A 25205-nucleotide genomic window follows, 5' to 3' on the forward strand; every position below is an offset into this window, starting at 1 on the left:
ATTAAACACTTGAACTAACCGTCTTCCAGGTCCCCCCGCCCCCTGGCCTCTGAAAACGGCACGTTGACGACATTAGCAGCTTAGAAAGCCAGCGAGTGCTTAGGCTTAGTGGTTAGCCTTACATTCTCTTACAGCTGATGCTTCGGCAGGGATACGAATTCCAAAGAAGATAAAAAGATATTGGCTTAAGCCAAGGGTAAAGATTGTTTTCCATTGTTCAGGATTATCTCATCACACTAGGCTGCTGCCCAGACGAGGGCCGATTAATCTTATAAAACATGACGAAGTGGTGGCACACTGACTCATTACAATAGCGACGCAGTCCCCGATGAGTGATGTGGAATAGGGGAGGCCATGTAAGACGTCTACAAACGCTTTATTTTTCTGTGACGTTTTGCCAACAATGCTGCACAGGTCTCTCTCTTTTCGGTATGTTATGAGCGCATGGTAGGACTTGTTGGTTTTAGAGATGCTGCTGTTATTGAAGTCTAGGTCCAGAAGTAGCGAAGAGTCTGAGCCGGACGCTTGATCAGGTAGGTAGATGTTTGATTCGTACACTAAAACGATGTGCACAGTCAACATCCCCCGACCTTGTTGGTACACTCGGTCGATCTTTCATATCCATGCTTGCGCTTCAATATCTCTTTATCAAAGCTTCTCAGGTTCTCTTCACGCAAATGTCTATAGTCAAAAGGGGGTAGCAAAGCTCTAGCAGGGAATAGTCATCACACAAGAAGAAAAATAGGAGAACTAGAGAATACATGTTGATTAGACCATTGGTCGAATTGCCGCCATTGTGGACGGACCTTGTGCTTGTTGGCAATAACAGCAATAGCTTCAAGATGATACGGCGGTACACTAGAGGTAGGTAGAGGTACCTATCCACAGAAGGCTTTCAGGAACGGGTGTGCAGTAACAAATACCCCTGAATCTCACAGTGATGTCTCCCTGCTGCCCGCGTGCCAGTCTCCACTCAAGCTCCTGTGTGGCCCACACTTCAAGTTGCCCGTACGTAGTGTAGTGTAGTACAACACTACGTACACTTGGCTTCGGCTTGGCATTACGTTCATTCACGTTTCCCAAACGGGGCTCAAGCGGAAGTCCTAGACTTCAACTCTCCTAAATTATTTCAAAATATTGCAAGATATCGTTTGTTCAGACAGCCAAAGTCCTTTCAAAGGGCGTCATTACCTGTCGTTACTGAGTAGAGGATGAACCACCAACGATTTCCTTCGCATGAGGTCAAGGAGCCGCATTCAGTGTCGCTCAAGGTGTTGAGGTAGGTTTAGTCGCCCGACGATCTGATACCGTCGCATCATTCCTACATCTCTTCAATTCGAGTAGCTAATCTATCCAATCTTCAACTTGAAGATTATCCCGACCCTCGCTGGTGCCGCAATTCCCACTTCATCCTCCAGTGATTCCGCCGTCCTTGACCTCTCCCATTGGCGGCACCTTGCCCGCAGCCCTTCCACAACGCCATTTACCACCCTTACCAGCATCGCTCGCGTATAGTCCGCTCGGTCCGATCAAGAAGCATGGAGAAGATGCCCACGAAGCTGAAAGCGCAGGTGGCGAAAGGACAAGAGATGGATACTACAACACCGAGCCCTTCATCCTCTCTCCCATTGTCAACCTCCCACCCTCGTTCGGGTCTGCCTACGTAGGCGAGACGTTCAGCTGCACCCTATGCGCAAACCACAATGCTCCGCCAATCGGAGAGGGCGGCACCAGCGTGAAGAAGACGATCCGCGACGTCAAGATCGAAGCCGAGATGCAGACCCCTTCAGGGCAAACGACGAAACTAGTTCTGGGTGATACGGCAGGAGATGATAACGCCGGGTCAGGATCATCAATAGCGAACATGGACAACGACAACGCCATCACCGGCAGTAACGCCAGCGGGAGCGAAGACAGTAATAACACAACAGAGGCAAAGACAGAAACAGAAACAATAGCAACCCTTGACCTCCTTCCACCCAGCACCACCCTCCAAAAGATCCTCAACTTCGGTCTCAAAGAGGAAGGAACCCACGTCCTGGGCGTCACGGTATCGTACTACGAGGCTACCGAGACCAGCGGGCGCACAAGGGCGTTTCGGAAGATGTACCAGTTCATCTGCAAGCCGTCACTGATTGTGAGAACGAAAGCCGGTCCTTTGCCTTCTTTGCCGCCTGTTAAAGCGGGGAATGGAAAGAGGAGGAGGAGATGGGTGCTGGAAGCACAGCTGGAAAATTGCTCCGAAGATGCGATACTTCTAGAGAAGGCCCAGCTAGCAGAGGTACAGAGGGGGCTGAAGTGGAGGGATTGTAATTGGGCGGGGATAGGGGTAGGGGTAGGTCAGGGAGAATCAACAATCACCGGGGAAGGGAGATCTCAGCAAAGTCAAGATCAAAGTCAAGGTCCTCCTAGACGACCGTTTTTGCAACCGGGGGAGTCGGAGCAGCTGTGCTTCATTATCGAGGAGAAGGGTGGAGGAGAAGGAGACGGAGATGAACAAGGGGAAGAAGGAAAGGCGGTTGAGGTCGAAGAGAAGAATGGAAGAATAGATTTTGGAGTCATGGCGCTGGCGTGGAGGACGGAGATGGGTAATAGGGGGTCGTTGTTAACGCTGACACTGGGCACCAAGCATGTCAAGCCTCGATGATAGTGATAGCGGCAGTTGGCTGGCTGGCTGAGTGAGTGAGACAGACCGCGGGATGATGGTGTGGTGGGTGTGGTGTTTGAGATATAGTTAGAGACTACTGCTAGCCTTTCCCGTCGAGTGATTTGCATCGATTACAGATCCTTTCTTGTCCCACCATGAATAGGTTGCTGCTGTAGAGGGGAAGACGAAAAGACTGATGATGAGTGCTGTGCAGATTGCCTGTTTACGTCTGTTCTAGCGTTGGTGGTTCTATTACTTACGACGGGAAGTGTGCTACTAACCCATAGCGTCAGTAAATGGCCTGTAGGTGCTATCGACAGAGTGTATTATCTATCTCTCTCACGGTGAACAGGTGAAGAGTTTGTGTCTCTCTGGTCACTTTCTGCCGTCGTCATTCTATGTCAAACACTTTTATTATGTATAATTCCAATCCTTCCAGAGACCATGTCAACAAAGTCATCTTTTTCACAGACGCCAAATACCATTTCTTACCTCTAACACCAGAAGATCACCTAGTTTCCTCGTCGCAAGATGCATCTACTCTCGGGATACAGTTCCACTTCTCACATTCCATTCCAATTACACGTCAAGAAATCATGACTATGCAACAGAGAAGAATCAGATACGAAACAACGAGCTCTGCCTTTTCGTCGGGGTCTTGCATTCCAGGGCTCCAGGGCCGGGATTCTCAACTTGAAACCAACACGCGCTTATGTCCGAGAAAGTCTACCTGGTCAAATCAAGTCAAACCACACAAATTATTGTATGCTCGCCAATCACACATCTCTCCTTGCGTTCTGGGTACACATACAATGATAGTTACGCATGTAAGAAAAGTGTATTGTTGAGTTATTGTGTGATTTGTACTTTTTGACCGCTTTTGTTTCTCTGAGTGTCGCCAACGCAAGTACTTACATACGAAACAGCCGAGCTAAGTAGGCCGCGAGGTAAAGTGCCTTTTGACTCCGAAGGTTTCAGAGGCTTGAGGGAAAAAAAATGTATCAAGTCTGGCTGATGCAAGATACGAAGCAGAAACCCCCCTGTCAGTGGGCAAACATGAAGTGTCAAAGCCAGCCATGCCCGCTCAGTAGCATCAGCCTCAGCTTTTTCTATATTTGCTCATCTTTCTTCCGATGTAGTTCGTTTTTGCTTGAAAACATATCGGGAATTGTGATGATGGAATAAGGCAAGGGGGCCGTGTATAGCCTTAAACTTGATAGAACCTCACGTCAATGCCAACGTAAGAATGCTCACTCCCTTGTTGCATGGGATAACAACAACAAAAAGGGGTGTGAGGAAAGAGGGGGGAAGGAGTGGGGGGGGGGGGGGGGGGGGGGGTTAATGGGAACAATGTCCGTATTATTAGCTTGACGGTAGGACGGGTACGATGACTTACATGACATGACATGACATGACATGAAAGGTGTAAGCCTGTAAGGTGAAGTGATTTTATGATCTTGCGGTGAAGAAGAGAGACACCGGGAGGGGAGACCCTGAGACCCTGAAACCCTGAAATTCCTAGTTCTAGACTCTGTCATGTTGCTGGGGTTTATGTTATCTTTCATTCCCAGTCATCAAGCTCTAAACGAGATTTCTTGTTTTTCGAGACTTGATTATGAAGGTGGTAAGAGGGCGGGGGTCAAAGATGCTTGATGTTGTTATAGTGTAATGTCTAAATGATGGGTAGATGATTGGCTTGAACAAATATGAATAAAAAAACAACTGGTTTCCGCCTCATACGGACTTTGGCTGATCATGGTTTCTGAGAAATCAAATTGTTGATTTATTTTTTTCATACCGTCTTCGAAAGGACACACAGAGTAACGGACACACGAACCAAGATAAGGGTGAGCTCGGGCCCGCCGGCGGGTATGTATTAGCAATTTGCTTTGTATGCGATGAGACAACATTATAGGACGTCGATCTTCAATGTTAAGCTTGCTTATTTATGCTATATTTACTTTTATGTGTGTAATGTACTTTGTCGCCTTTTCCCCCATATTCAGAGTATTCGTTCCCGAAACATGATAGTAATGATGATAGCGATGATGATAATGATGGGCTTTGATGTTGAAATATTCTTTGGTGTTTTCCGTCCTTTTTTCTGCTTTAATATTACGTTGCTACTGTAGGGCTCACAAGAGGCAATGATAGCACAACTGTTATTACTATTATTATCATTATTATTGTTGTTGTTGCTTGGAGAAAACATGTTTTTGTGCCCACTTACAGAAAGTACTTCTCTTGTACCGACGTTAAGCAGGGAAAAAAAAAAGGATGCAGTACCTTTTCTTCTGCTCCAAGACCTTCTTGTGTATCGTAACATTTTTTGTTTCGCCCTTCTATCTCTTCCGCCCGTTGTTCCCGAGTAAAAACGTTTAACGGTTAAGGGGTCCTGGCTGGGGTAACCGGTGAGGGGGTTTTGTGATACGGGAGCAGCCGAGGTAAGGAAGCAAGCCTTGGAACTGTGGTGGTGCCGAAGAGAAGTAGTTGTGCTAGGTAGTCACGGAAGCAGGCTGAATGAAGAACCGTTGAGAATGATGGGATGGTATACGCAGTTGAGAGATTTGTGTTTGCTCTGATGTGTACGCCTCAGGAGTTCGATGATCGTGTATCAGTCGACAATCTTTCAGGTACATAACATCATCTGTGCTTGCTTTGTGCCTTGCCGTCGTTCTCAAGTACAGTATGAAGTAACTGCGGTCCGGGATACGTGTGTTCCTGAGAGACGTAATCTAGAAGGGAGAGGAATTGTTTGGTTTGGCGAGTCAAGCGGACCGATCGATCTCGATGCTTGCCCTTGACGAGGGTCAATGTACTGCACTTTGAGAGTGATCTGAAAAGACGGGGTACATCTCAGTAAACGGTGGACGGCGACCAGGTTTCTTCAGCCGATACGGCTGTTCCTGAACTTACATGGGGCCAAGATATATCCATTTTCCATCCCCACAAAGCAGAACATCACGAGCCTCAACCACCTTGGTGGGCAGCCTAGTGTACTCCGGTTGCCGGTCAACGAACTTCAGAAAAGATCAAGGTTGCATCCGATTGTCTTGGTATTGCTCTTGAGCGAAGTAGATAGAAGCCTTTGGGCTTTGGGCGAAGACCTGTGCAATTCCGCTAGCCTCCATACAGCATCTACTTCGGCTGCATATGTGGCCTGTATTGTGGAAACTGGAAAAAGTCTTGTTTCTCTCTCGTGGGCTTCTATGTATCTATGTGTGGAAGGCAATCAGCAGCTAGAATGGTAGCACAGACATGACAGGTCTTCAATCTGCGACACGGCCTTTTCGGCTAGATGTTTAGATGTTACAGTGGACGTGCCGCCGAGTGTCCGATTATAGCCTCTGGAAAAGGGCTGGGAAGCCCGACGGGTAGTAGAAGAAGTTTGCCTGAGGACCCGGCGGGCGTTTCATGGAATGGCTATCGGCAGCCATGGCCGAACCGAACGAACTGATGCTGTTGGGCTGCGATCATGTACCATGAATTCCCATACAGTACATGGCTGGTTTACCATGCACACCTGGCTTGCTGCTGGTGTGGGTAATAATTGTTCGATGCCAGGTTGTGTGTTGTATGGACGAGAGAGATATCATCCTGTCAGCAATTTGCTTCGAAGACACCGATCGGAACACAAGAAGGTTGACCGGCCAGATAAAGAGACGGGACAGAGAGAGAGAGGCTCAATCAAGCCCCTGCATCATGACTGGTCCTGCTCTGGGTCTGGTTACCCACCAAACAGGACAACCCCTGACAGCCTCTCAAGGGACTCACTCTCTCATGACCGGCTGGCGGCCAAGCCTTTCCCAAAAGGAACAGGAAAGGGGGGAGAGGGGGGGCAGGTTGAGGGTCGTTCATTTGGAGATGGCGGAGAACATCAACAGAGGATGGATCCATCCGATCCATTTTCGGAGGAGAGAAAGCCTCTCGTCGATAGTTTGCGACTAAGTATTTGAGGTTCCGAAGTCTCGAGACCGACGAGGAAGCGGCGTTGGGGCGGCGGCCGTTCCAGGCTTTGTCTCGATGAGGCATCATCCCTCCAAAACTTCTGGGGGGTTACATTTCTGTGGTGTTGAACCCATCGAGTGGCCATGAGCATTCGAAAGCGACGTGACTTGCAGAGAGGCACGACAGGTTCGGGCGTCATTCTGGGTGCCATGTGGCGGACAGAGTTGGGTCACTTGGTTGAGGTCAGGAATCGGGTTCTTTGGCCCTTTGGTCCTACCTTGCACGGCAGTAGGTATCGACGCGTGCTCCAGATGTGGAGACGGATCATCATCATTTGGTGGTGCAGTACACTACCAGACCACATATCTGGAGGGTGGAGGGTGGAGGAAAGAAGATGTCGCCATGGGGCAGGCACAGCACAGGCACGACATTGTCACCTGCGTGAGTGGTGAACTGTAATCAAAAATGGCATCCATTCCACCTGCCATCGCCCGATTCAGGCACGCTTTGAGGCACGATTCGGGCCTGATGGAACCAGGGCCCAGGAACGGAGATTCCGTATCTGGACTCTTGCTTCTCAGGACCAGCCAACCTCAGCTGCAGTGCAGTGTCGAGCCGTCGGTTCCTAGGTAGGTAGGCAGCGAGGTGGCATGCGGGCACCTTCCTCTGGTCCATCTATTTTTCTCCAACAGAGGCAGGAGCAACGAAAGAGATGACTGATGGACAACTCCAGGAGCCGGAGATGGAAGATGGGACAACAACTGAAGCGACTGATCGATCGACAAGCTCCCCTCGTTTATCCTCGCCGAGTTCGGTTGCCATGCTCATCTACGCAACCAGACAGTCTCAAGTTACCTGTTCTCGGACCTGCAGCGATCGACAAGCTTATTGCTGGTTTTGCCCGTGGTTGATCATGATTCGTAAAGCGGAGGACCCTGACGCTCGCTGTACACTAAGTACTCGTCCTCTTGTTCTCTAGCTAGTGTAGTCTGTGTAGATAGCAGCCAGGTCGTCCGTCATCCGTCAGGAGCGGGCCGAGAGAGGAGAATGTCTCTAATGCCAATGTCTGTGTGGAAATTACCGTTTGCTACACTTTGGTGCCTGTGCTTTCTCTTAAAATAGTAGTCAGTCTGACGTCTGGACTTTGGAAGAAGGTGACGACGGCGGCGGCGGCGGGAGTCGGGGGTTCAGAATGGGTCTCTTTTAAAGCTACCACCTTAGGTACGAGACAGGGGGCAATCGGCTCACGGGCTAAAAGTAGCGTACAACCCAATTTCACCTAGCGCCATTTGGATATTTGTGTCCTGAGTAGTGTAGCGTAGCGTAGCGTAACCCGTGTCAGGTACATCAAAGGGTTTGCTCCACGGACTCGCACGGGGCAAGGGAAGGCCCCCAGATAGATCCGCCCAGACATGTCGCAAAGCTAGTGTAGAGGTCTTCTCCGCCGGGTCTTCCAGGTTCCAGGGGTGGTTTCGCATGTTTGCGTGTCGGCGCAGTCTTGTTGCAATTTCTGATGTGTCGGTGGTAATCTATGGAAGCCCGCCGTGTTGGATTGGAATGGCACCTCCCATGGAGATAGCAGCCCGACCCGGACCTGAACGATGAATGAGCGGGGACGGGAGCACTCGGGAGATAGTATGTACATATCGTGAACAACCCAAGGTAGCCGTACCTGAATGAGGTACACGCGTGGTACAGTAGTGCCTGAATCTCTCATCCACTCAGGGCCCGGCGACAGGTGCACATGCGCCGCGGCGGCGGGGACTTGCCCACCCGCCGCTGTCTCTTGAGAAAAGCGCCGTCGACCTTACGTTATTAGGTGCCCGTTAAAGACGGGCTAGCGATGCAGGGGCACCACCACCCTTGTCACGCCTCCTGCACCTTCTCAACGGGCCCCTGTCCAAAAGGGAAGCTCTGGTGTTGCAAGCATGAGAGCGACTGACAAAAGCAGAAAACAAAGCCACAGGTTAACACCGACACGAAGGCTTCACGTTGGAGTCCGGTTGAGCGAGGGTTCTTCTTGTTTTTTTTTTTTTTTTTTTTTTTTTTTTTTTTTTTTGGTGGGTTGCGGGACTGGACAAGAGGGTCCCTCCCGTCATTATCTTTAGTGTAGAGGTACTTGGAGGTACAGAGAGGCAGGGTAAATAGTGTAGTGTAGACATAGTAAACATATATGTACACATACCCAGCCGTAGAGTAGTGTACATAGATAGAGATTACATATGATTGTGCGGGCATGTATTCCTTGTTGATGGGGGAACCTGGACGCCGCTCCCTCCCTCCTTATCATGAACTTTTTTTGGTCACTCGTCCTCCACATTGGATGCCCTTCGATCTGGAGCCCACAACCCAATTCTTTCTACTCTGTTTCTACACTAGACTACCTACCTTACCTATCCAGCATCCATCCATCCATCCATCCATCCATCGTCCATCGTCCTCATAAGGTATGTCGCCAATTGCACATACCTGTAACCATCCGAAAGCCGTGTGTGTGTGTGTGTGCCCATTCCTTTCCTACAAGGAAGCTACTTACCTAGTAGCTACCTTAGTTTTCCCTTTCATCCCTGACTACCAGTCTCTCTCTCTCTCTCTCTCTCTCGCTCATTATTGCCGTCTTGGCCCTTTGAACAAGAATGATATGATCGGGCTGAACGGATCAGCGCATTTGTTTCCCTAGTTTCCTCCACCTTCCATTTTGCAAACCCATAGCGCCCTTTTTCCTCTCGCGTCTGGCCGCCCGTCCGAGAAAAGTCAGGTCGAGGGCCATCGCAATCGCTTCGCTTTTGGCAGTAGTGTAGGTCCTGAATATCTGTAGAGTAGCGGACAAAAAGACCTGACAGCCCCCTGGCGCTGCAGTACATCGCAACTAAACCCCAAAGAGGTCCCAAAATCGACCGACCACCCAGAAACTGCCCGAGTCAGCGGCCCCGGTCCACACTGTTAGCGCACCCCTGGACTTCCCTTGGAGGAGACCCGTTCCCCGACCCCGTCCCGTACTCAGGTCTACTCTAGGTACCTACCTACCCCGTCAATTGAATCCGTCTCCAACCACAAGCACGCTGCTTGCCCGCCCCGTGTTGCCCTTCCACAGTCCCTCTTCGCATCCAAATCCCATCCGCTGGGCTACGAACCTACCACAATACACGGCACCACTTCCGTCCTCCCGTCCGTCATCCCAAGCAGTCCATCCTCCTGCTTGCCCACCACTGCTCCTCAGACTCTCTGAGACACCATCACCATCCGCTCTCTGATACGACGGGACTGGACCTTGAACACTTGCAGTAGGCCTGGACGTGTTCGTTATCACGGCATACACTCCCAGAGCAGCATCAACCCACCCGCTACTGCACTCCAGCTGCAACTCGCCTGCACCCCGACCTGCACACAACAACCGACTACATCTGCCGCCGTCACCTTGGTATCGGCACTGACTGCAGTCACTGCTCCTCCCTCTTCCTCGACCTCATTCCACGAGCGAGCGGGGCCTCTGTTAAGCTAGCCATACTGTCATTTACTCTCTTGTTGCCCACGATTGTTCTGCATTTACCGATCCAGTTTTCCTATCTGAGTTTCCTTCCAGCGCGCACCCCCCGTTTTCCATCCAAGCACCCGTCTGATCCCATCTGAGAGACGAAAGCCCACGGGCGAACACCAAGCGCGATACACACAGACCGTGACAAAAAAAAAAAACCACCCACGGCTACCCACTACCCGATCGAATCGACCCTGGAGGGGCACTTCACGACCGCGTCTCGGCAAAACATTCACCAATTTTTGGAGGACGGAGAGGAACAGACCAGACACTAAAGAGGGGGATATCACAGCTCGGTTCGCCGGTGAGATTGATATGTCATGGATAACTCGTCTACGCCCCTCGCCGACTACTTCTGGATCGCCGGCATAGAGAACATCACCTATGATGACGACAGACAGGAAGAGAGCCTCGGCGCCTCGCTGGACACGCTAGAAGACACCATTATCGAAGATGGAGAGGGAGAAACCGAAGGAGAGGATGAGCTAGGTGACGCGTCGGGCATTTCCTCTCCACGCGCCGGCGGCCATCCCCGCCATTCGCGCCAGAACTCGGGGAACCGCTTGTCGGCACTCTCCAAGCTCTCTTATAACCCGTCGCTGTCAAGTGATAATGACATCGAAGGTAACACCAGAAGTAACAGAAGCAGCGCGACTATCCGACCCCTCCCCCTCCCCAACTTGGGAAACGGTACCGGCAACGGTAACTCCAACAACGCCTCCAGCGGAAATGCCACAAATGCCAACCACACTAACGGTGCTGGTGCTAATGGAGTCAATGGCACCAATGGAAACAACAAAACCTCGCCCGCCGCGTCTCCGAATCCTAACCAGATACCCATGTTCGATGCCCTCGGCCAGATCCCGATCCAAGACGGCTTTCTCTCCGACCTCGACTTCGACAAGGCCCTCCTCAAGTTCGCCGCTGAGAGGGAAAACTTCCTTGACGATCTTACCTTCAGCGCTGGCGCTAAGCTCCAGTCGAGGCCGCCCATGGTGAACCCTAGAACCGAGAAACTGAGAGTGGACGACGACCAGAGCGGCCGAAAGAGTCCCCTTAAGAGCATCCGTGGAAGCATCCGCCGCAAAATTAGTTTTAGGGACATGAGCAGTGCAAGGAAGCAGCCCATGACTCCCAGAGCAGGTACTAAGCCCACCGAATCAACCCCCCGTGTGATCCCCAACCCGTATCGGGCCTATACTCACCCACCCTTGCCCCCAGCCTCCATCCGGACAACAAAGCGCCTGAGCAACTACAACTCGGTCATTCCGCCCCCGGAACCCCTGAACGCAGATCCCGACATGCACCCGCTCAAGAGGCGGTTCGAGCCGGTCTTACTGGACAGGTACCCTTCGCGCGATGCCACCGTGGACGAATTGTCCAGGAGAGGCCGATTCCCGGACTACGTGCCCATGTTTGCCTTCCCCAACGACATCCAGATCGTTTCGTCGGACGATCGCCCCCGCTCGACATGGCACGGCTTTACCATGACCTCGGATGACAACTCCAAGATTTATGGAATCTGTATAATCGTTTGGACCGCACTGGACGCCGAGACGGCGGACAAGGTCGAAAAGAGATGCGAACAATGGCGGCAGAGGCATATGAGCAATGAGGAGCGCGAGTTGGCCGCAAGTTTGGGCATTCGTTTGGCAGCGGAGCGTGCTCATTTGTCGCAGTTGCTGTCAGAGCTGCCGTCGATTCCTTCGGGATCTGCTGCTAGGGAGTCGCTGGATGAGCAGATCAGCTCGGTCGAGGAGAAAATCAGCTTGATGACGGAGATGCTGAGGCCGCTCAGGCACGGAGCGGCGTCCAAGATTGACGGCCTCACGGCTGGCGAAACCGGCCTTTGGGTGCCGAGGGCTTACGGAATCCTTGGCAGGGATCCATCCAAAATGACATTTTGGAAAGAATGGCTCCGAGCTGTCACCGTACCCATGACGGACGGTGCCATCTTGAGGGTTCCTCCAAGCTCTCCCAAGATCGGGCGGTGGCAGCCTCTGGAACGATATGTTGTTAACCTGTGCACCGAGGCATTTAGCCCCCTCAGCTCGCTCACCCAAGTTGAGCTGGGCGTACGCGAATTGCGGCTTTATGCCCGCAAGGAGGCTGCCAATGAATTGCCAGGATCGCGCAACATCGACATCTATGCCCTGTTCAGATGCTTGTCGCTGGAGAACATTGTGCTCTTGTTCGAGTATGCCATGTCCGAATCTCGAATCATCTTCCTATCCTCCCACACAGGCATGTTGCACCTTGCCTGTCACGCCTTGGCGAATCTGCTGTACCCCCTGAAATGGGCCAGCATCTTTATTCCTGTGTTACCCGCCCGGCTGATCTCAGCCCTCGAGGCCCCGTGCCCCTACATTGTCGGCATTGAGCGGCGGTACGAGAATATCCAACTACCCGACGACGACTATGTGCTTGTGGATCTTGACAAAGACATCATCGATGCCACGGCACAGGCCGTCCCGCTCCCGCGCCAACACAGGCGGAAGCTCATGTCTCTGCTACAAATCGCAGCTCCTCACAAGCTGAGGTACGGTGTGGCAACCGGCCCGCCGCCTTATGCGATCGAGGCTTTCCCCTATGATGCGTTCTCCGCAGAAAATGAGGCGCTTTTCAACCCGTCAGCAAAGGCGAGCACTCTGGGTAAATGGGTGACACAGAACTCATCCACGTTTGCCGAACCAGATCCGCCAAACAGTATGCGCACTCCCCTGTTCAACGCGTTCTCGCAGGCGAGACCAGACTCCGGGCATGGCCGTCCCACAACCTCAAAGTCAGGAAAAGGGAGCCCGCCCTCGTCTGTATCGCCTGTCTCGATGCACTTTCCCCCCGCGCCCACCACACCCGTGTCGCGCAGTGACTCTGGTTTCGCTGTTGCGACAACCTTGAGAGAAAAGCGCTCGGGACACTTCGATGAAAAGTCCAGACGTAGTTCGTCTTTTGGGATGGATAAGAATGGACCACCTCACCCACCACTTCACAGGCCCAGTCTGCCTTTCTTGATCGGGCACGCTCAGAACCTCTCGATATCGTCCATCTCGATTGATTCGCAATCCTCTTTTGGCGCGTATGCCCCCTCAACTTACGCGCAGTCAACTATTGCCGCGTCTACCATCATGCCCAACATGATGGTCCAGCCTGTCAAGAACACGGAAAACACAGTCTGGGTTGAGGGTCACTGCTTCAACTGGACTCCTAGCGAACAAGACTCCATCTGCACTATTTGCGATGATCGGTCGGAGGGCAACGGCCTCTACAAGTGCAGTGGCTGCAACTGTCTTGCCCATAACCATTGTCTTGGGTTTGCCTCGTTGGTTTGCCCGGCAGCTTTCCATCCGGATCGCGTTAGGGCCGCATTTGTCCGTTGTATGGCAAGCTTGCTTTACACTTATAGAAAGCACCTTGGACGACCTACCAAGGAACAGAAGGCTAATGGTCAGCATTATGCCTTTGATATGGATGGGTTCATCAGGAGTCTGCCCTACGATCAACAGGATTATGCAACCATGCTGAGGGATACTCAAGGTATGTTCTGGCTCATTTCCCCCGCCTTTTTTTTTGGATTTAATCTTGCGCAAGTCACACAAACTAAGCAATTTGTAGCGTTCAACGAATTTGTTCACGAACGCGAGAGAATACCCCCGTCCGACCCCGCCATTCGACTATTTGATGAAGTCATCCTGGCCAAGAAGGCCCGCGGTCGTCCCGTCTTTTCCCAAGGGTTGTCCCGTCTCTCCACCATCCGCGCCTCCCACGGCGTCTCCGCTTTTGGGCCCAGCAGCGCGAGTGCAGCGAGACAAAATAAAAATCCGGGGTACCTGAACGACACGACGGACCATATCTGGCGGACCGCCTCGGTACCGGTGCCCTCGTCGACCAAGTTCAACGACGGAGACAACTACAGATCCATTGTCACGCGTGTGCCGGCCAGGCTGGATCCCACTTTGATGAAGGAACCAAGGGCAATACAAGGGGTTCCCAGACCTGAACAGGGCCGGGTAAGAGGGCTAATCAGGAAGCAAGTGGCCAGCATGCTTGGACCGCCCACTCCGGATTTCAGGGTCCCATAGATCATCAGACCAGGCAGACCGCACTAGAGGCAGCATATACGGTACTTTTTGTATGGCCTGAACTGTGTCAAGAAACTTGTAGTAACTGTATAAGTTGTAATTTTGCGTTGTGGTTTGTGGTGGTTTAGCGCGGGGAAGGGACAGAAAGATGCTGATAATAATTATGTTTTTCTTGGTTTTGGTTCTGCCATCTTGCTTGGCTGTGGAATAAAGTAGCAAAAGCGAGTGGGAGCTGGTTGGGGTTAGGGGAAGGTGGGAACATAAGGACGGTGGCATAAGGGCTTCATATTGAATTGTTTATTGTTTTGCTCTTTTCCTTTTCTCTCTTTTTGCCTCGAGAAACACACACGCGCACACGCACATCACATCACACACTACACATCTGCATCCATGGACATGTTTTTTTTTTTTTTTTTTTTTTTTTTTGGTTCTTCTTTGTCTTACTTAGTACCACCCACGATCGCACATAACATCCACAAGAAGGAGAGAGAGAGGGACGGAGAGAGAGCGAAATGGAGAAAGAGCATAAACGTGCTGTGACCCTGTCTTAGTGGCTATAGAGAAGGCATGCACGGGTGGTGGTTTTTGGCTTTTCTGAGAGGGAGGGGGGGGGGGGGGGGGGGGGGGGCTTGTAAGGGAGGAAGAAAGCAAAGGAGAGATTGTACATTGGTGTAAGGAGACCAGAGAGAAATATGAAACGTTGCATAGAAGTGATTGTCATATACCAAAAAAAATTCGATACAACTAGATACCATCACAAGGGGTATAGGCAGTGCTTCCTTAACGGCCAGTCAGGTACGGATCAAACGCAAAAAGGACAGCAAACTGTCATGCTAATACGCTTTGCCAACTACAACGAGGAAACCGAACGTACCGACGCCCCGTGCAAGCTATAAAGACCATCATACCATAATACTCTTTGCTCCCCATTTCCGCGAACCTAATGCTAATGACCAAAATCAACCTTGTCTCCCTCCCAACAACTTAAAGATGAGGAACACCAGCACTCTGCATGATCAAGTTCACGATACTCAGGAAACCTTCACCGAGAATGAAGCCCTGGAAAGAAAAGATAAGCAACAGGTGTTAGCAACCCACCTCATGCTGACACCAAAGCGAGAGAGCAAGGAAGAAAAACTTACCGAAGCCAAAACAATCAAAGGCGTATCCTGCCACCCCATCACCCCCTTCCACCACCACCCAAGCAACCCCCCAATCGTCCTAGCAATCGTAAAACTAGGCACATTATACATACCCACTGCCACTGCAATCCCGCCCGGGATCAATGCCTGCCACCTCTTTCCTTTATCAGCACCCACCTTGTCAACAATAATAATTCTCGCAGCAGTGGTGACAGCAAACAGCGCAGCAGAGCCGATAGCCCATTCCTTAGCCATGGGTGGTAACCCTTCGCCAGTGACTAAACGAGCGGTGAAGATCCACACATATCCCGTAGGAACCTGGAAGAGGGAACCCGGGATGGTGTAAACGACCGTGTAGAGCTTGTAGATGAAGGCACTGACGATGGCACCAACGGTGGCGCCGATCACTTGTCCGTAGAATTGGGCCTTGGGGGCGGCGCCGAGGAGGTGGCCCGTTTTGAGGTCTTGCATTAGGTCGCCGGCTTGGAGGGCGCCCTGTCGGGTATTTATTAGTCATCAGAAAGGAAAAAAAAGGGCAGGGAGAAAGATGTATACGCACAGCTTCAGACACAGCTCCAGCAACTAGGTTGATCAACACGCTGTTCTTGTTGGACTGGGGGATGATGAACGCAAAGAATAGCTGTGCCAACTTGCTGATGCCTGACACCGGGTTTAAATCAGTCTCGCCCAACGCGCGGACGCCCATGATGCTCAACACCAGAGCCATGAACACGGCCGTGACAGTAGCGTAGAGAGGGACGAGGTTGCCAAACACTAAGTGGATGCAGCCGATGCAGAAGATGATTGAAAGCACCAGCCCAACGGCGACGGTCTTGTCGCCGACTTGCTGGTCAGGCGGAGCGTCGTCAAATTCATCCTCCTTTTCCTCTCCGAGATCCTCCTGAATGCGGTTCAACCCTGAAGAGTGTCGTTGTCTCAACCCGCTGTTGAGGTGGGTGTACGCATCCTCATCATCTTCGGAGTTCGAAGCCTCGCTGATATCGGAGAGTCGTCTCCCCAGTCTTGGTCTCGTCAATCCTCCCCTCGCCGCCTCATTGGTGTTGATGGCCCTATAACCTGATCTCGCCACCGGTCTCCTCGTCTTATCGGCCCAGCCCAAAGTTTCCTTCGCTTTTTGCACAATGCTCCGTCCCTGAATCGATGCCCATCCAACCGCTTTCCTCACACCCTGAACTCTCACCACCGACCGCCCAGCCAGCCATCCCAAACTGACGACGGAATCAGCCAGCATGATGGCCAAGCTCACCCACACGATCCACCCTTTACTCCCCCTCTCCCAGTCATCCACATCTCCCGGCGCCCAGCCCCGATTCTTCGCCAGCGGCGAGAGTACGCCCCATCCGATCACCGCCCCCAAGAGCATGTGCAGCGTCGTGGCGGGACCCATGATGATGCCCTGCCCGACATATGCCAAGCTGGGATTCAGCGTCCACAACCACGTCGTGGCGAGGTAACTGCCGAAGACGGGAATCGACCTGAGCGCCGGGATGAAGTACGTCGACAAAGTGAAGATGCCCGAGACAAGGAAGCAGACCAGCAAAAGGTTGAGATTCCGTTTCCAAGAAGCCGAGTGAGGTTCCGCCGGAGCTTCTCCCCCCTCCTCTCCCTCCACGTTGTTGTGGTTGTTGCCGTTGTTGTCACCCAACCCCGAGACAACAGCACTGCCCGACTCCTCCTGTGCCGCCAGACTCGCAAAAGTCGCCGGATCCTCATGCCTCTCGCTCTCGCTCGCCCTCTGCCTCGTCTTGCCATGCAACACCGATATCAACACGGCCGTACTAAACCCACTTGGGAACTTGAGTTGCTCGCGAATAATCACCTGCCTCCTGAGGGGGACCCCAAACACCACGCCAAAGTAGCACAATCCCAACCCCCAAACCACCAGTTTCCCCAATCCCAAATCCAGTCCTGGCCCCCCGCCTTCGTCGTCCCTCAGCAAGAACTGCATCGCCGGTATCACCCCGACAAACCCGCAGCCCAGCGGCATGATGGCCATCGACCCGGCCACCGTCTGCACCAGCACGTTCTCCACCGGACTAAACGGGAACTTGAGGCGTTGCGTCAAGAGCCGAAAAACGCCAAACCCCATCAAAGAGGCCGGCATGCTCATAATGCTGACCCATCCCGTCTGTAAGCCAAAGTACATGTTGGAGAAACAGATGATGAGGCCGACGCCCAGGCCGACGAGGACGCCCCGGGCAGTGAAGGATTTGCCTTCAATGAGGGGGCGGGGTGAAGAGTGTGGGTGGAGGGAGGAGTCTGACGACGAAGAAGGAGAAGAAGAAGAGGAGGAGGGAGAGGAGGAGGATGGCGTGAGGGGGAGATCGGTATTGGTGTCTGTGGGCTCGGAGGAGGTGGATGGTGGTGCGGCCGGACCTGAAGCCGGACCTGGAGCGGGGGACGGAGGCGGCAGTAGCGGGTCGCGAGGGTCCGCCGTCGTCCCCGCCGTGCGCGACCGTTGCGCCATTGCCGAAGTAGTGGTTTGGCCCGTTAGGAGCCCAGTAAATATCGATGGTAGAGGCTATCAGGTGGAGAAAGTGAGTGCAAAAAGATGGCCGTTGATTGTGTTTGTGAACAAATAAGCGAGCGGCCGAGTTGCCGCAGTCGCGTGTTGTTGTTTGTGAGGAAGAAAGGGAATAAAGTCAAGTGAATTCAGGCAGGCTCGAATAATCAATCCACTGACAGGTGACGTGAAACACTGCCTGACAAATCAATTGATCCGGTACATCCAAGCAAGCCATTGAATTATGTCCATACAATTTGCGGTTCACCAATTACTTATCATATCGCGTCAGTCATAAACCACAGCAGGTTACAAGATATACAACCCCGCACTTCATGATGCTTACATTGGCCTAGATGGATGTTGACTCTTTTTATCTTTCGGGTAGCATTGATAATGGGATATTATACCCGCACAGGGTTAGGGTTCTCTGTTGGTGTTGAATTCATATACTTTGTTTTCATGACACCGGCCCTGAAATAGCTACCATTCCCAGGTACAACGAACGTATGCTCCAACAACCTGAATATACACATGGGCCCCGTTCATTACGGTATTCACTTTAAAACCCAAAGCTATCCAACAGCGAGTTCGCATCAGGCTCCTCAAACACCGTCGGCGGCGGCTTGGGCTTATGAGGCGTCGTGGGTGTTCCGTGTCCCGACTTCATTTCCGCCGGCACCTGTAACGATATCGCTTTTTCAACCATCGGTGACGAGACATGCGGAGGGACTGGCATATCCGCCACCACCAAAGAACTTCTGCGCTTGAGCATCGTAAGGGGGTTGATCTCGCCACCAAGTTTGGTCGAAGCGACGGGTGCTGGTTTGAGGAATTCCCAATTTCGGACTTTTTGACGTTAGCCCTTGTTCTTCAGGACACAAATCACGATCGGAGCCGTTAATGTTAGACATACCGAGATCAAGACCGAGTAGGTCACATCCCATGCGGCTATACAGTCGAGCATTGTGCAGCACAAATTCCCACTCAACCTTTGGTGTGACTTTGGAGGCCCCGCGAAGGGTTTGTAGTGTTTTCTGTCTTAACTGAGCATAGAGGATCACCAGTGCTGGATCCTCTGTTAGGAATGACTTCGACTGGAGGCCAGAAGAACCGGGCGTTTCCAGGAGCGTGTATACAGGTGTCTATTTGTCGAGTGAACATAGTTAGCAACAGTACATCTCTCATAGGCTTTTGGGGGGGAAAAGAAAAAGAAATGAAACCCACTATCAACGCCCTCACCGCCATATCCCTCCTATGCAGCATCCAAAACGCCCAACTGGCCAGCCATCTGTTGCCATCTTTCGCCGCAATGGGCAGCACTTCCTCCTCGAGCAGCTTGCGCAGGACTGGTCCATGGTCACCTTCATATACCCTTGTGATCGCGATGGCCAATTGTAGGTCCTTAAGCTGATTCAAGCAGACATTGACCGCATCCTGCAAGTGGTCGGCCAGCAAGAAGAACGCAGCAGCATACGCAAACCGCCTCTTGCTCATGAGCGCATACGCGTTCTTCAAGGCCGCCGTCCGCCACTTGGGATCGTCAAAGTTGTTGGCCAGGAACCGCTGCGTTGCGCCTTGCTCGCGGTTCCAAGAAGCCATTCGCCACAAGCCTTGGAGAACCGTTTTCTTCCTAAGTGCCAGATAGAACAAACTGCAGTCTACCGGATTCTTCATGTCGCTCTTGCTGTACTCATTACGAGCAATGATTTCAAACTGGGTTTTCTAGTAGTGAGTAAATGGCATGTTAGCATTGCACAACGCCAGACGGTAGACTTTTTGGAGTGTATAAGCTTACCACAGCAGCAGGGTCAGTCAACCACATAAAGATACCGGCTTCCCTGGCATCCTCCCATAGCATTGGACCATGATGTTGTCTTGACACAAAGTCCAGCAGAATATCCTGGCTACCCGAGTGATATGCCCATGCAATCTCCCTCCACGACATGTGATTCTCGTTTGTCCTCCTCTTCCGTAGCGCATGTTGTCGATAAAAAAGCATAAATCTGGCGCCGTTCTCATCAAGCGACCTCCTCTGTTTCTCAACTAGTCCCACGCATTCCACGATATCTACGAGTTGAATTTGTTCACGACGCGAGAGCTGCTGCAGGCCAATCTCCGTCAGTTTCTCGCCAATTTTCATCGCCACCTCTTCGCTGAAAACCTCTTCGTCCCCGTCGTCGAATGACATACTCCGGTCACCGGAAAAGTAGTCCCCAGCATCGTTCTTCTGTTTCCTTGAAGAGTGTCCAGTGTGATTGTCCGTATACTCGCCGAACCAAAAATCCTCAAGAGGCAGGCCCAAATAATCGTCAATTGTCTCGCCTTCCACCCAGAACTTGAGCGTCTTGTGAAGCGCCAGCAACACCCGATGGACCAAAGCGATCTTTCCAGAAAGAATACACTGACTCAGGAACTGTGGGTGGAACACTGGTAACGGGCCGTTCAACCGCTGCACTACCTCGAACAGATCCCACTTTCCACCTTTAAGATGCGGTAGCCTCAAGCTTGTGATGAGCGAACTTGATACATCAAAGTGCCTGTCGTACACAAAGAACTGGTTTCCAGCACCAATGACAAGATGCCCATCGCCCAGCCAGGTCGAGTCGCCGATAGGATGGGGTGTGAGAATGCGGGTGCTGATTTCTCTGATTGGTGCCCAGGCGGGTCCCTTGTTGAGGTAGTCAAACCGCATCTGTGAAAGTAGCAATACCCGATGGGGGAATCCGACGGCTAGAATGGACTGGCCATCGGGGGTTGAAGTCCAGTCAAGGTCACGGATAGTGTTATGGTTCTCAAAATCCTGAGAGTACTCAAGGCGGCCGCCCCGAACACCCCAGATTGTGAGTTCGGATCGAGTCGAGTCGACGAGGGCTGCCTTTTTCAGGCTGTTGCCGCTGACCAATATTGGATTAGACAGTCCTGTCTCCATGGAGTTCGTGGAAAGCCACTCGACGTGTTTTTTTTCTTGATCTACCCGGGCTGTCCAGAATTCGACTCTTCCAGAGTGCGTGTAGGAGATGGCAACGTCGACAGCGAAGACGTCCAGGAACCCAGACACCACAGGCGAAGAGCCGGCGGGATCCACAGGAAGAACATATGCCAAATCACCAGCATCCTTGAGTTCAAATTTGGTGAATTCCCGGACCGTACCCTCTTGGTGATACCCAATGCCGTTAACGGCTGGGACGTTTTCTTGTGGTTTGTAAAAAGGCAGCTTGACTTCCCAGACAATGCCTTGCTTCTCCGATGTTATGGTGGCCACATGGGCGGTCGTATAATCTTCTATATGCTGCCTTGGAAGAATGAGCAGACAAAGTGGCTTGCCGGGAACATCGTAGTCTACTTCTGATAGCAACACAGGATTCGTTTTGCGACAATCCCAAAGGGAGATTGTTTTCTGTCGAAGGTACAGGACAAAGCGGCCTTTACGGATGAGTAACATTCGATGGACATGGCTATCCAGGTCGATGGCTGCCTGCTGAGAAAGGCCAGTTCTCTTTTCGTTGAGCTCATGTCTCCAGACGATGCTTTGGCCTGAGTCTGTCCGCGACACAATAGCACGGCCGCTATAGTTCCGGACAATCTTCTTTACGGGAGCAGAGTGACCGGTCCACAGGCACCTGAAGCTCAATCGCCTAGTCTGCGGAGTTGGATCAAACAGTGTGGCGATGTTGGTTCGGTAGACCTCTACCGTGCCGTCAAAGAAGTGTAGCAAGACGTGCAGGTGGATTCCAGCATTGCAGTAACTGTAGGCCTCGACATGAGGCACATTTGTTGTGACACCCTTCAGAAAGTCGAGTTCTGGCGATGTGACATGAGCGACGTTAAAGATGTTGCACTTTTGTGACCTCGATCCAACGTTCTCGAGACCCCAAGCTGACATGTGGCCTCGACCGTCCAACACAACAACAACCTCGGGGCTGCGATTAGCTACTGTAATGACATGCTCAAGGGCTGTCGTGTCCTGATCTGGTCGAGCTTCCTGAACGGCCGTTTCTGTCGCCGCAGACAGATCTCTCCCATGTAGTATGAAAGCCCAACGGAGGGGAGGTACGGCTGGGTCTTTTAATACCTGATCCTGTATCGACACCGCCAGGTCTACCGTAGCACACAGCTGAAGATGTTGCTGACCATGGCCGTCCGAGCCTGCCCAGAGCCGGAGTTTGTTATCAGTGCAAAACGTGTAGAGCACATTGTCAATAGTCTGATCAAGGTGGCGAGGCCGGCGCCACTGCATGTTGGTCACGGCTTGAGGATGTGGTAGGTAGAGAAAATCGAAGCGCACATCGTCGGATCCGTAGCTGAGTCGTCGCCAGACTTTCACCAAGCGGTCGTGCTGGCCCACGGTAGCGATATATGCGGAATCATAGGACACGCTAGCAATCCGAACGGGGTTGGCCAGGCATTTGCGCCACAGACATGGTGGTGTAGATGATGACGTTGCTTGGTATAACTCGAGATGAGAGTGTGCAACTACCAGTTCTTCGGATGCGCCCCAGGAGAGGGAGATGGGCGTCCTATCCTCCACCGCACACGGATCTCGCTCGACATTGAAGGAACATTGCAACGCCCACTGTGATGCGACGAGTAAGCAGCGTTAGTGCATCTTGATGTCGGCAACAAGAAGTGTAAGTCGAAGGCGCACAACATACCCTAAGTGCGTCGTCCTCCTGGCCGAACGGTTTGTATATGCGCACTGTGTTGTATGTGCAGACAGCTATTTTGCCCGATGCCTCGTCCAGGGCGATAGCCTCTAAAGGGTCCTCGTTGTCATCGTAAATAGTCTGTAGGATGGTCGGTGGCTCTCCAAGGATGGCAATGGCGCTGCCGGTGATATATGCCTGGTTTAGGCGACTATGAGTTAGCAAGACCGCCTTCGTATACAAAAGAGCCAAAAGGATATATCTCACGGTTATGCGACGAGAATCCCAGTAGCCCGTCGCCAGAGCTTGAAGCCGGGATTCTGGCTTTCCGGGCAGGACAGCTTTCATACTAAACTACCTTAGCGGCGCGGGATGCTGCTAGAGGTACTGCTAGCTAACATTGCGACGGGCAGTCGATGTGCGCGGCCTTGGGTTGACCCGTATCAGGGAGGAGACGACGAGATCTAAAGACGTTGAAGACAAATGGCGTGTTTGCGATGCAATTGGTGGTGTCGATGGAGTCGGATGCGATCGATGTCGTGGATGTGATGCGTGTTGTTCTCTGGAGCTACTTTAGGTACCTCCTCTAAGGTAGTTGCTAGATGGGGGGGTCGGGGTCTTGGGAGGGGGGGTTGCCGAGCGCCTCCACTGCGAGTCCCTTTGCTGTGGTTGCCCACGCCCGGTTCCCTATGACGTGTGCTAATGGAAGATAGGTACCTCCAGAGGGAAGGAAGGTCGGGTCGAAAGGCCGTACACTAGTACCTCTAGGTAGCGAAAGTCTAGAAAATAAAAAAACAATGTGTCGCTTTTCGATTCGAGGCCAAAGCCTACCTCTAGGTAGGTATGACCTGAACCAAGCGATCCCTATTCAGAAGGGAAGCAGCTTCTTCTGAATGCGTCGGCATTGGTTGTGAATACCTAGCCATGTATGCTGACGCAGGTCCAAGCGCAGAGCTGCAAGCAGTGGACCCAAAAGTCCATTCAGGGGTATTTGTTTACTTCCGTCAGGTCCCGAAGAACGGCAACACCACTTTACACCTTCACCAAACAATGCCTTGTACGCGAATGCTACATCTATCTTACATTTGAGCAGGAAATGCAATATTATAGGATTACTCATCTCCTCTAAGGAGCGCCCGGTACGCCCTTGAGCACGCCGTTATCATCGTACTTTGCCTCTGTTAAAAAGGATCCATCGTCAGCTTTCGTTCCCTTCATTGTTTCTACCGTCCAAAACTCCACGCTCCAAACTCGCGGGAACACAGGGAAAAACTTACTGAAAAACGTATATGACAGCGTAACTGTCTCGATCCCCTTCATATTCAAATCATTCAGGTAATCCGGATCCAGATAAAAGAATACGGGCATATCCACCGTCTCGCCGGCGTTCAGCCTCTGCTCCTCAAAGCAGAAGCACTGGATCTTGCTAAAGTAGGGAGCCACCTGTCCGGGCGTGACACTGTACGTCGCCACGCCGATGATGTCCTTGTCGCTCATGTTGGTAGCCGTGTAAAAAGCCAGCGCGGTCTCACCCGGGAGAATCCGCACCTCGCGCTGCTGCGGCACAAACTTCCAGGGGAGCACGTCCGACACCGAGGCGCTGAAGGTCACGCGCATGCGCTTGGCGTCTCGGACCGGCTCGAGCTTGGCGGCGAGGTCGACGTCGGAATCGGAACCGCCGGCGCCGTGGGCGCGGACGGGTTGGCCGCCCCAGCCGGTGGTTTGGCAGATCTGTATTTTGTCGCCAGCAATGTTAGAGATGGACAGGCAGTTGAGTGAAGCGACATGGTAAGCAGGCAGCTAGGGCACAAGAGGATCCAACCAAGGAACCCATACCATCTTATACATAGGCACGGAGCCATACGAAAGCGCCACGGTACCAAGAATAACACTGATGACATAGTACATGGTCGATTGATTCCTCTTCTTGTACTCGGCTCTCACTCTCTCCATCTCCGGCGACACGCCTGTTCGGGAACTTTGGCTCCTTGTCTGTTGCTGTTGCTGGCGTCTGCTTGCGCCCTCGGTCGAGAACCACCTCCATGCCCTGCCGCTCTGTTGCTTCTTTGCACCTGATGCTTGTTGCTGTGCTGCTGTCGTCATCTTCCTCCGGGGGTCAGAAGACGCCGCCGATGGCGCCTTAGTATCGAACGAGAGTTGGCGGCGCCATTGGTTTTGGAATTCTTGGCGACACGAAAAGCAGGCCCATGAAGCCGATTGGGAGAAGGACTGAACAGCGACGGCTCTTCGGCCGACGAAGCGTGGCATCGAGCTCATGGTGAGAGGGTTGACGAGACCGACTGCTCGAGTTCACAGTCTTCTGTTTACTCCGGAAGGCGGGATGTCCAGGTACTGCCGGGCCGTGTGTGTAGGTGGGACCGGGGACATGGTTGCCCTCTCTGTGCTGCGAAAGCGTCGGAGCTCTGGAATTCTCACCGCCTAAATATGACCGGCACAAATGTGGGACGTCCCGATCACAATTGAGGGACACCCAGGGCACATGTTTGTTTCAGAGCGCAGCGGGTGCGCAGTGGACACTATGGACCGCCGTAGTTGTAAGCATGACACAAGTCATCGACATCGCCGGGAGTTGGAACCTATCGAAATTTACAGTGAGAAACAGCGGATAACAAATATAGGTAACTAAAATCTTTCAACAAGGCTCTCTTATTGATATCAAGGTA

At 52.2% G+C, this 25205-nt stretch overlaps 6 protein-coding genes across 6 annotated transcripts; 3 read left to right on the forward strand and 3 right to left on the reverse strand.

Annotated features, from left to right (window-relative positions):
- The first annotated feature begins 1036 nt into the window (after nucleotides 1-1036).
- Nucleotides 1037-2854, forward strand: B0T23DRAFT_454517 (uncharacterized protein). The gene is made up of 2 exons (XM_062841208.1): nucleotides 1037-1279; nucleotides 1372-2854. The coding sequence occupies exons 1-2, from the start codon at nucleotides 1212-1214 to the stop codon at nucleotides 2645-2647; spliced, it is 1344 nt and encodes a 447-aa protein (XP_062692021.1). The 5' UTR covers nucleotides 1037-1211; the 3' UTR covers nucleotides 2648-2854.
- Nucleotides 2855-3154: 300 nt separating this feature from the next.
- Nucleotides 3155-3587, forward strand: B0T23DRAFT_382600 (uncharacterized protein). Its single transcript, XM_062837340.1, has one exon. The coding sequence runs from the start codon at nucleotides 3244-3246 to the stop codon at nucleotides 3493-3495; it is 252 nt and encodes an 83-aa protein (XP_062692022.1). The 5' UTR covers nucleotides 3155-3243; the 3' UTR covers nucleotides 3496-3587.
- A 6863-nt stretch (nucleotides 3588-10450) lies between these two features.
- Nucleotides 10451-14209, forward strand: B0T23DRAFT_396924 (AEX-3 domain-containing protein; the record flags this gene model as incomplete). Its single annotated transcript, XM_062838268.1, has 2 exons — nucleotides 10451-13664; nucleotides 13743-14209. 2 exons carry the CDS (start codon nucleotides 10451-10453, stop codon nucleotides 14207-14209), a joined length of 3681 nt encoding a protein of 1226 aa, XP_062692023.1.
- A 642-nt stretch (nucleotides 14210-14851) lies between these two features.
- B0T23DRAFT_443950 (OPT superfamily oligopeptide transporter) lies at nucleotides 14852-18202 on the reverse strand. The gene is made up of 3 exons (XM_062840882.1): nucleotides 15911-18202; nucleotides 15352-15846; nucleotides 14852-15268 (listed from the first exon to the last, which is right to left on the reverse strand). The coding sequence occupies exons 1-3, from the start codon at nucleotides 17837-17839 to the stop codon at nucleotides 15194-15196; spliced, it is 2499 nt and encodes an 832-aa protein (XP_062692024.1). The 5' UTR covers nucleotides 17840-18202; the 3' UTR covers nucleotides 14852-15193.
- A 1-nt stretch (nucleotide 18203) lies between these two features.
- On the reverse strand, nucleotides 18204-22869 carry B0T23DRAFT_443958 (RAVE protein 1 C terminal-domain-containing protein; the record flags this gene model as incomplete). The annotated part of the gene is made up of 5 exons (XM_062840883.1): nucleotides 18204-19020; nucleotides 19103-19600; nucleotides 19674-22451; nucleotides 22531-22719; nucleotides 22789-22869. The coding sequence occupies 5 exons, from the start codon at nucleotides 22867-22869 to the stop codon at nucleotides 18577-18579; spliced, it is 3990 nt and encodes a 1329-aa protein (XP_062692025.1). The 3' UTR covers nucleotides 18204-18576.
- Nucleotides 22870-23628: 759 nt separating this feature from the next.
- On the reverse strand, nucleotides 23629-24888 carry B0T23DRAFT_171308 (putative cytochrome-c oxidase assembly protein). Its single transcript, XM_062832913.1, has 3 exons — nucleotides 24358-24888; nucleotides 23799-24252; nucleotides 23629-23699 (listed from the first exon to the last, which is right to left on the reverse strand). Exons 1-3 carry the CDS (start codon nucleotides 24796-24798, stop codon nucleotides 23647-23649), a joined length of 948 nt encoding a protein of 315 aa, XP_062692026.1. The 5' UTR covers nucleotides 24799-24888; the 3' UTR covers nucleotides 23629-23646.
- Between the last annotated feature and the right edge of the window lie 317 nt (nucleotides 24889-25205).

Source organism: Neurospora hispaniola (genome assembly GCF_033458365.1).
Source record: "Neurospora hispaniola strain FGSC 10403 chromosome Unknown B0T23scaffold_5, whole genome shotgun sequence".
NCBI lineage: Eukaryota > Fungi > Ascomycota > Sordariomycetes > Sordariales > Sordariaceae > Neurospora > Neurospora hispaniola.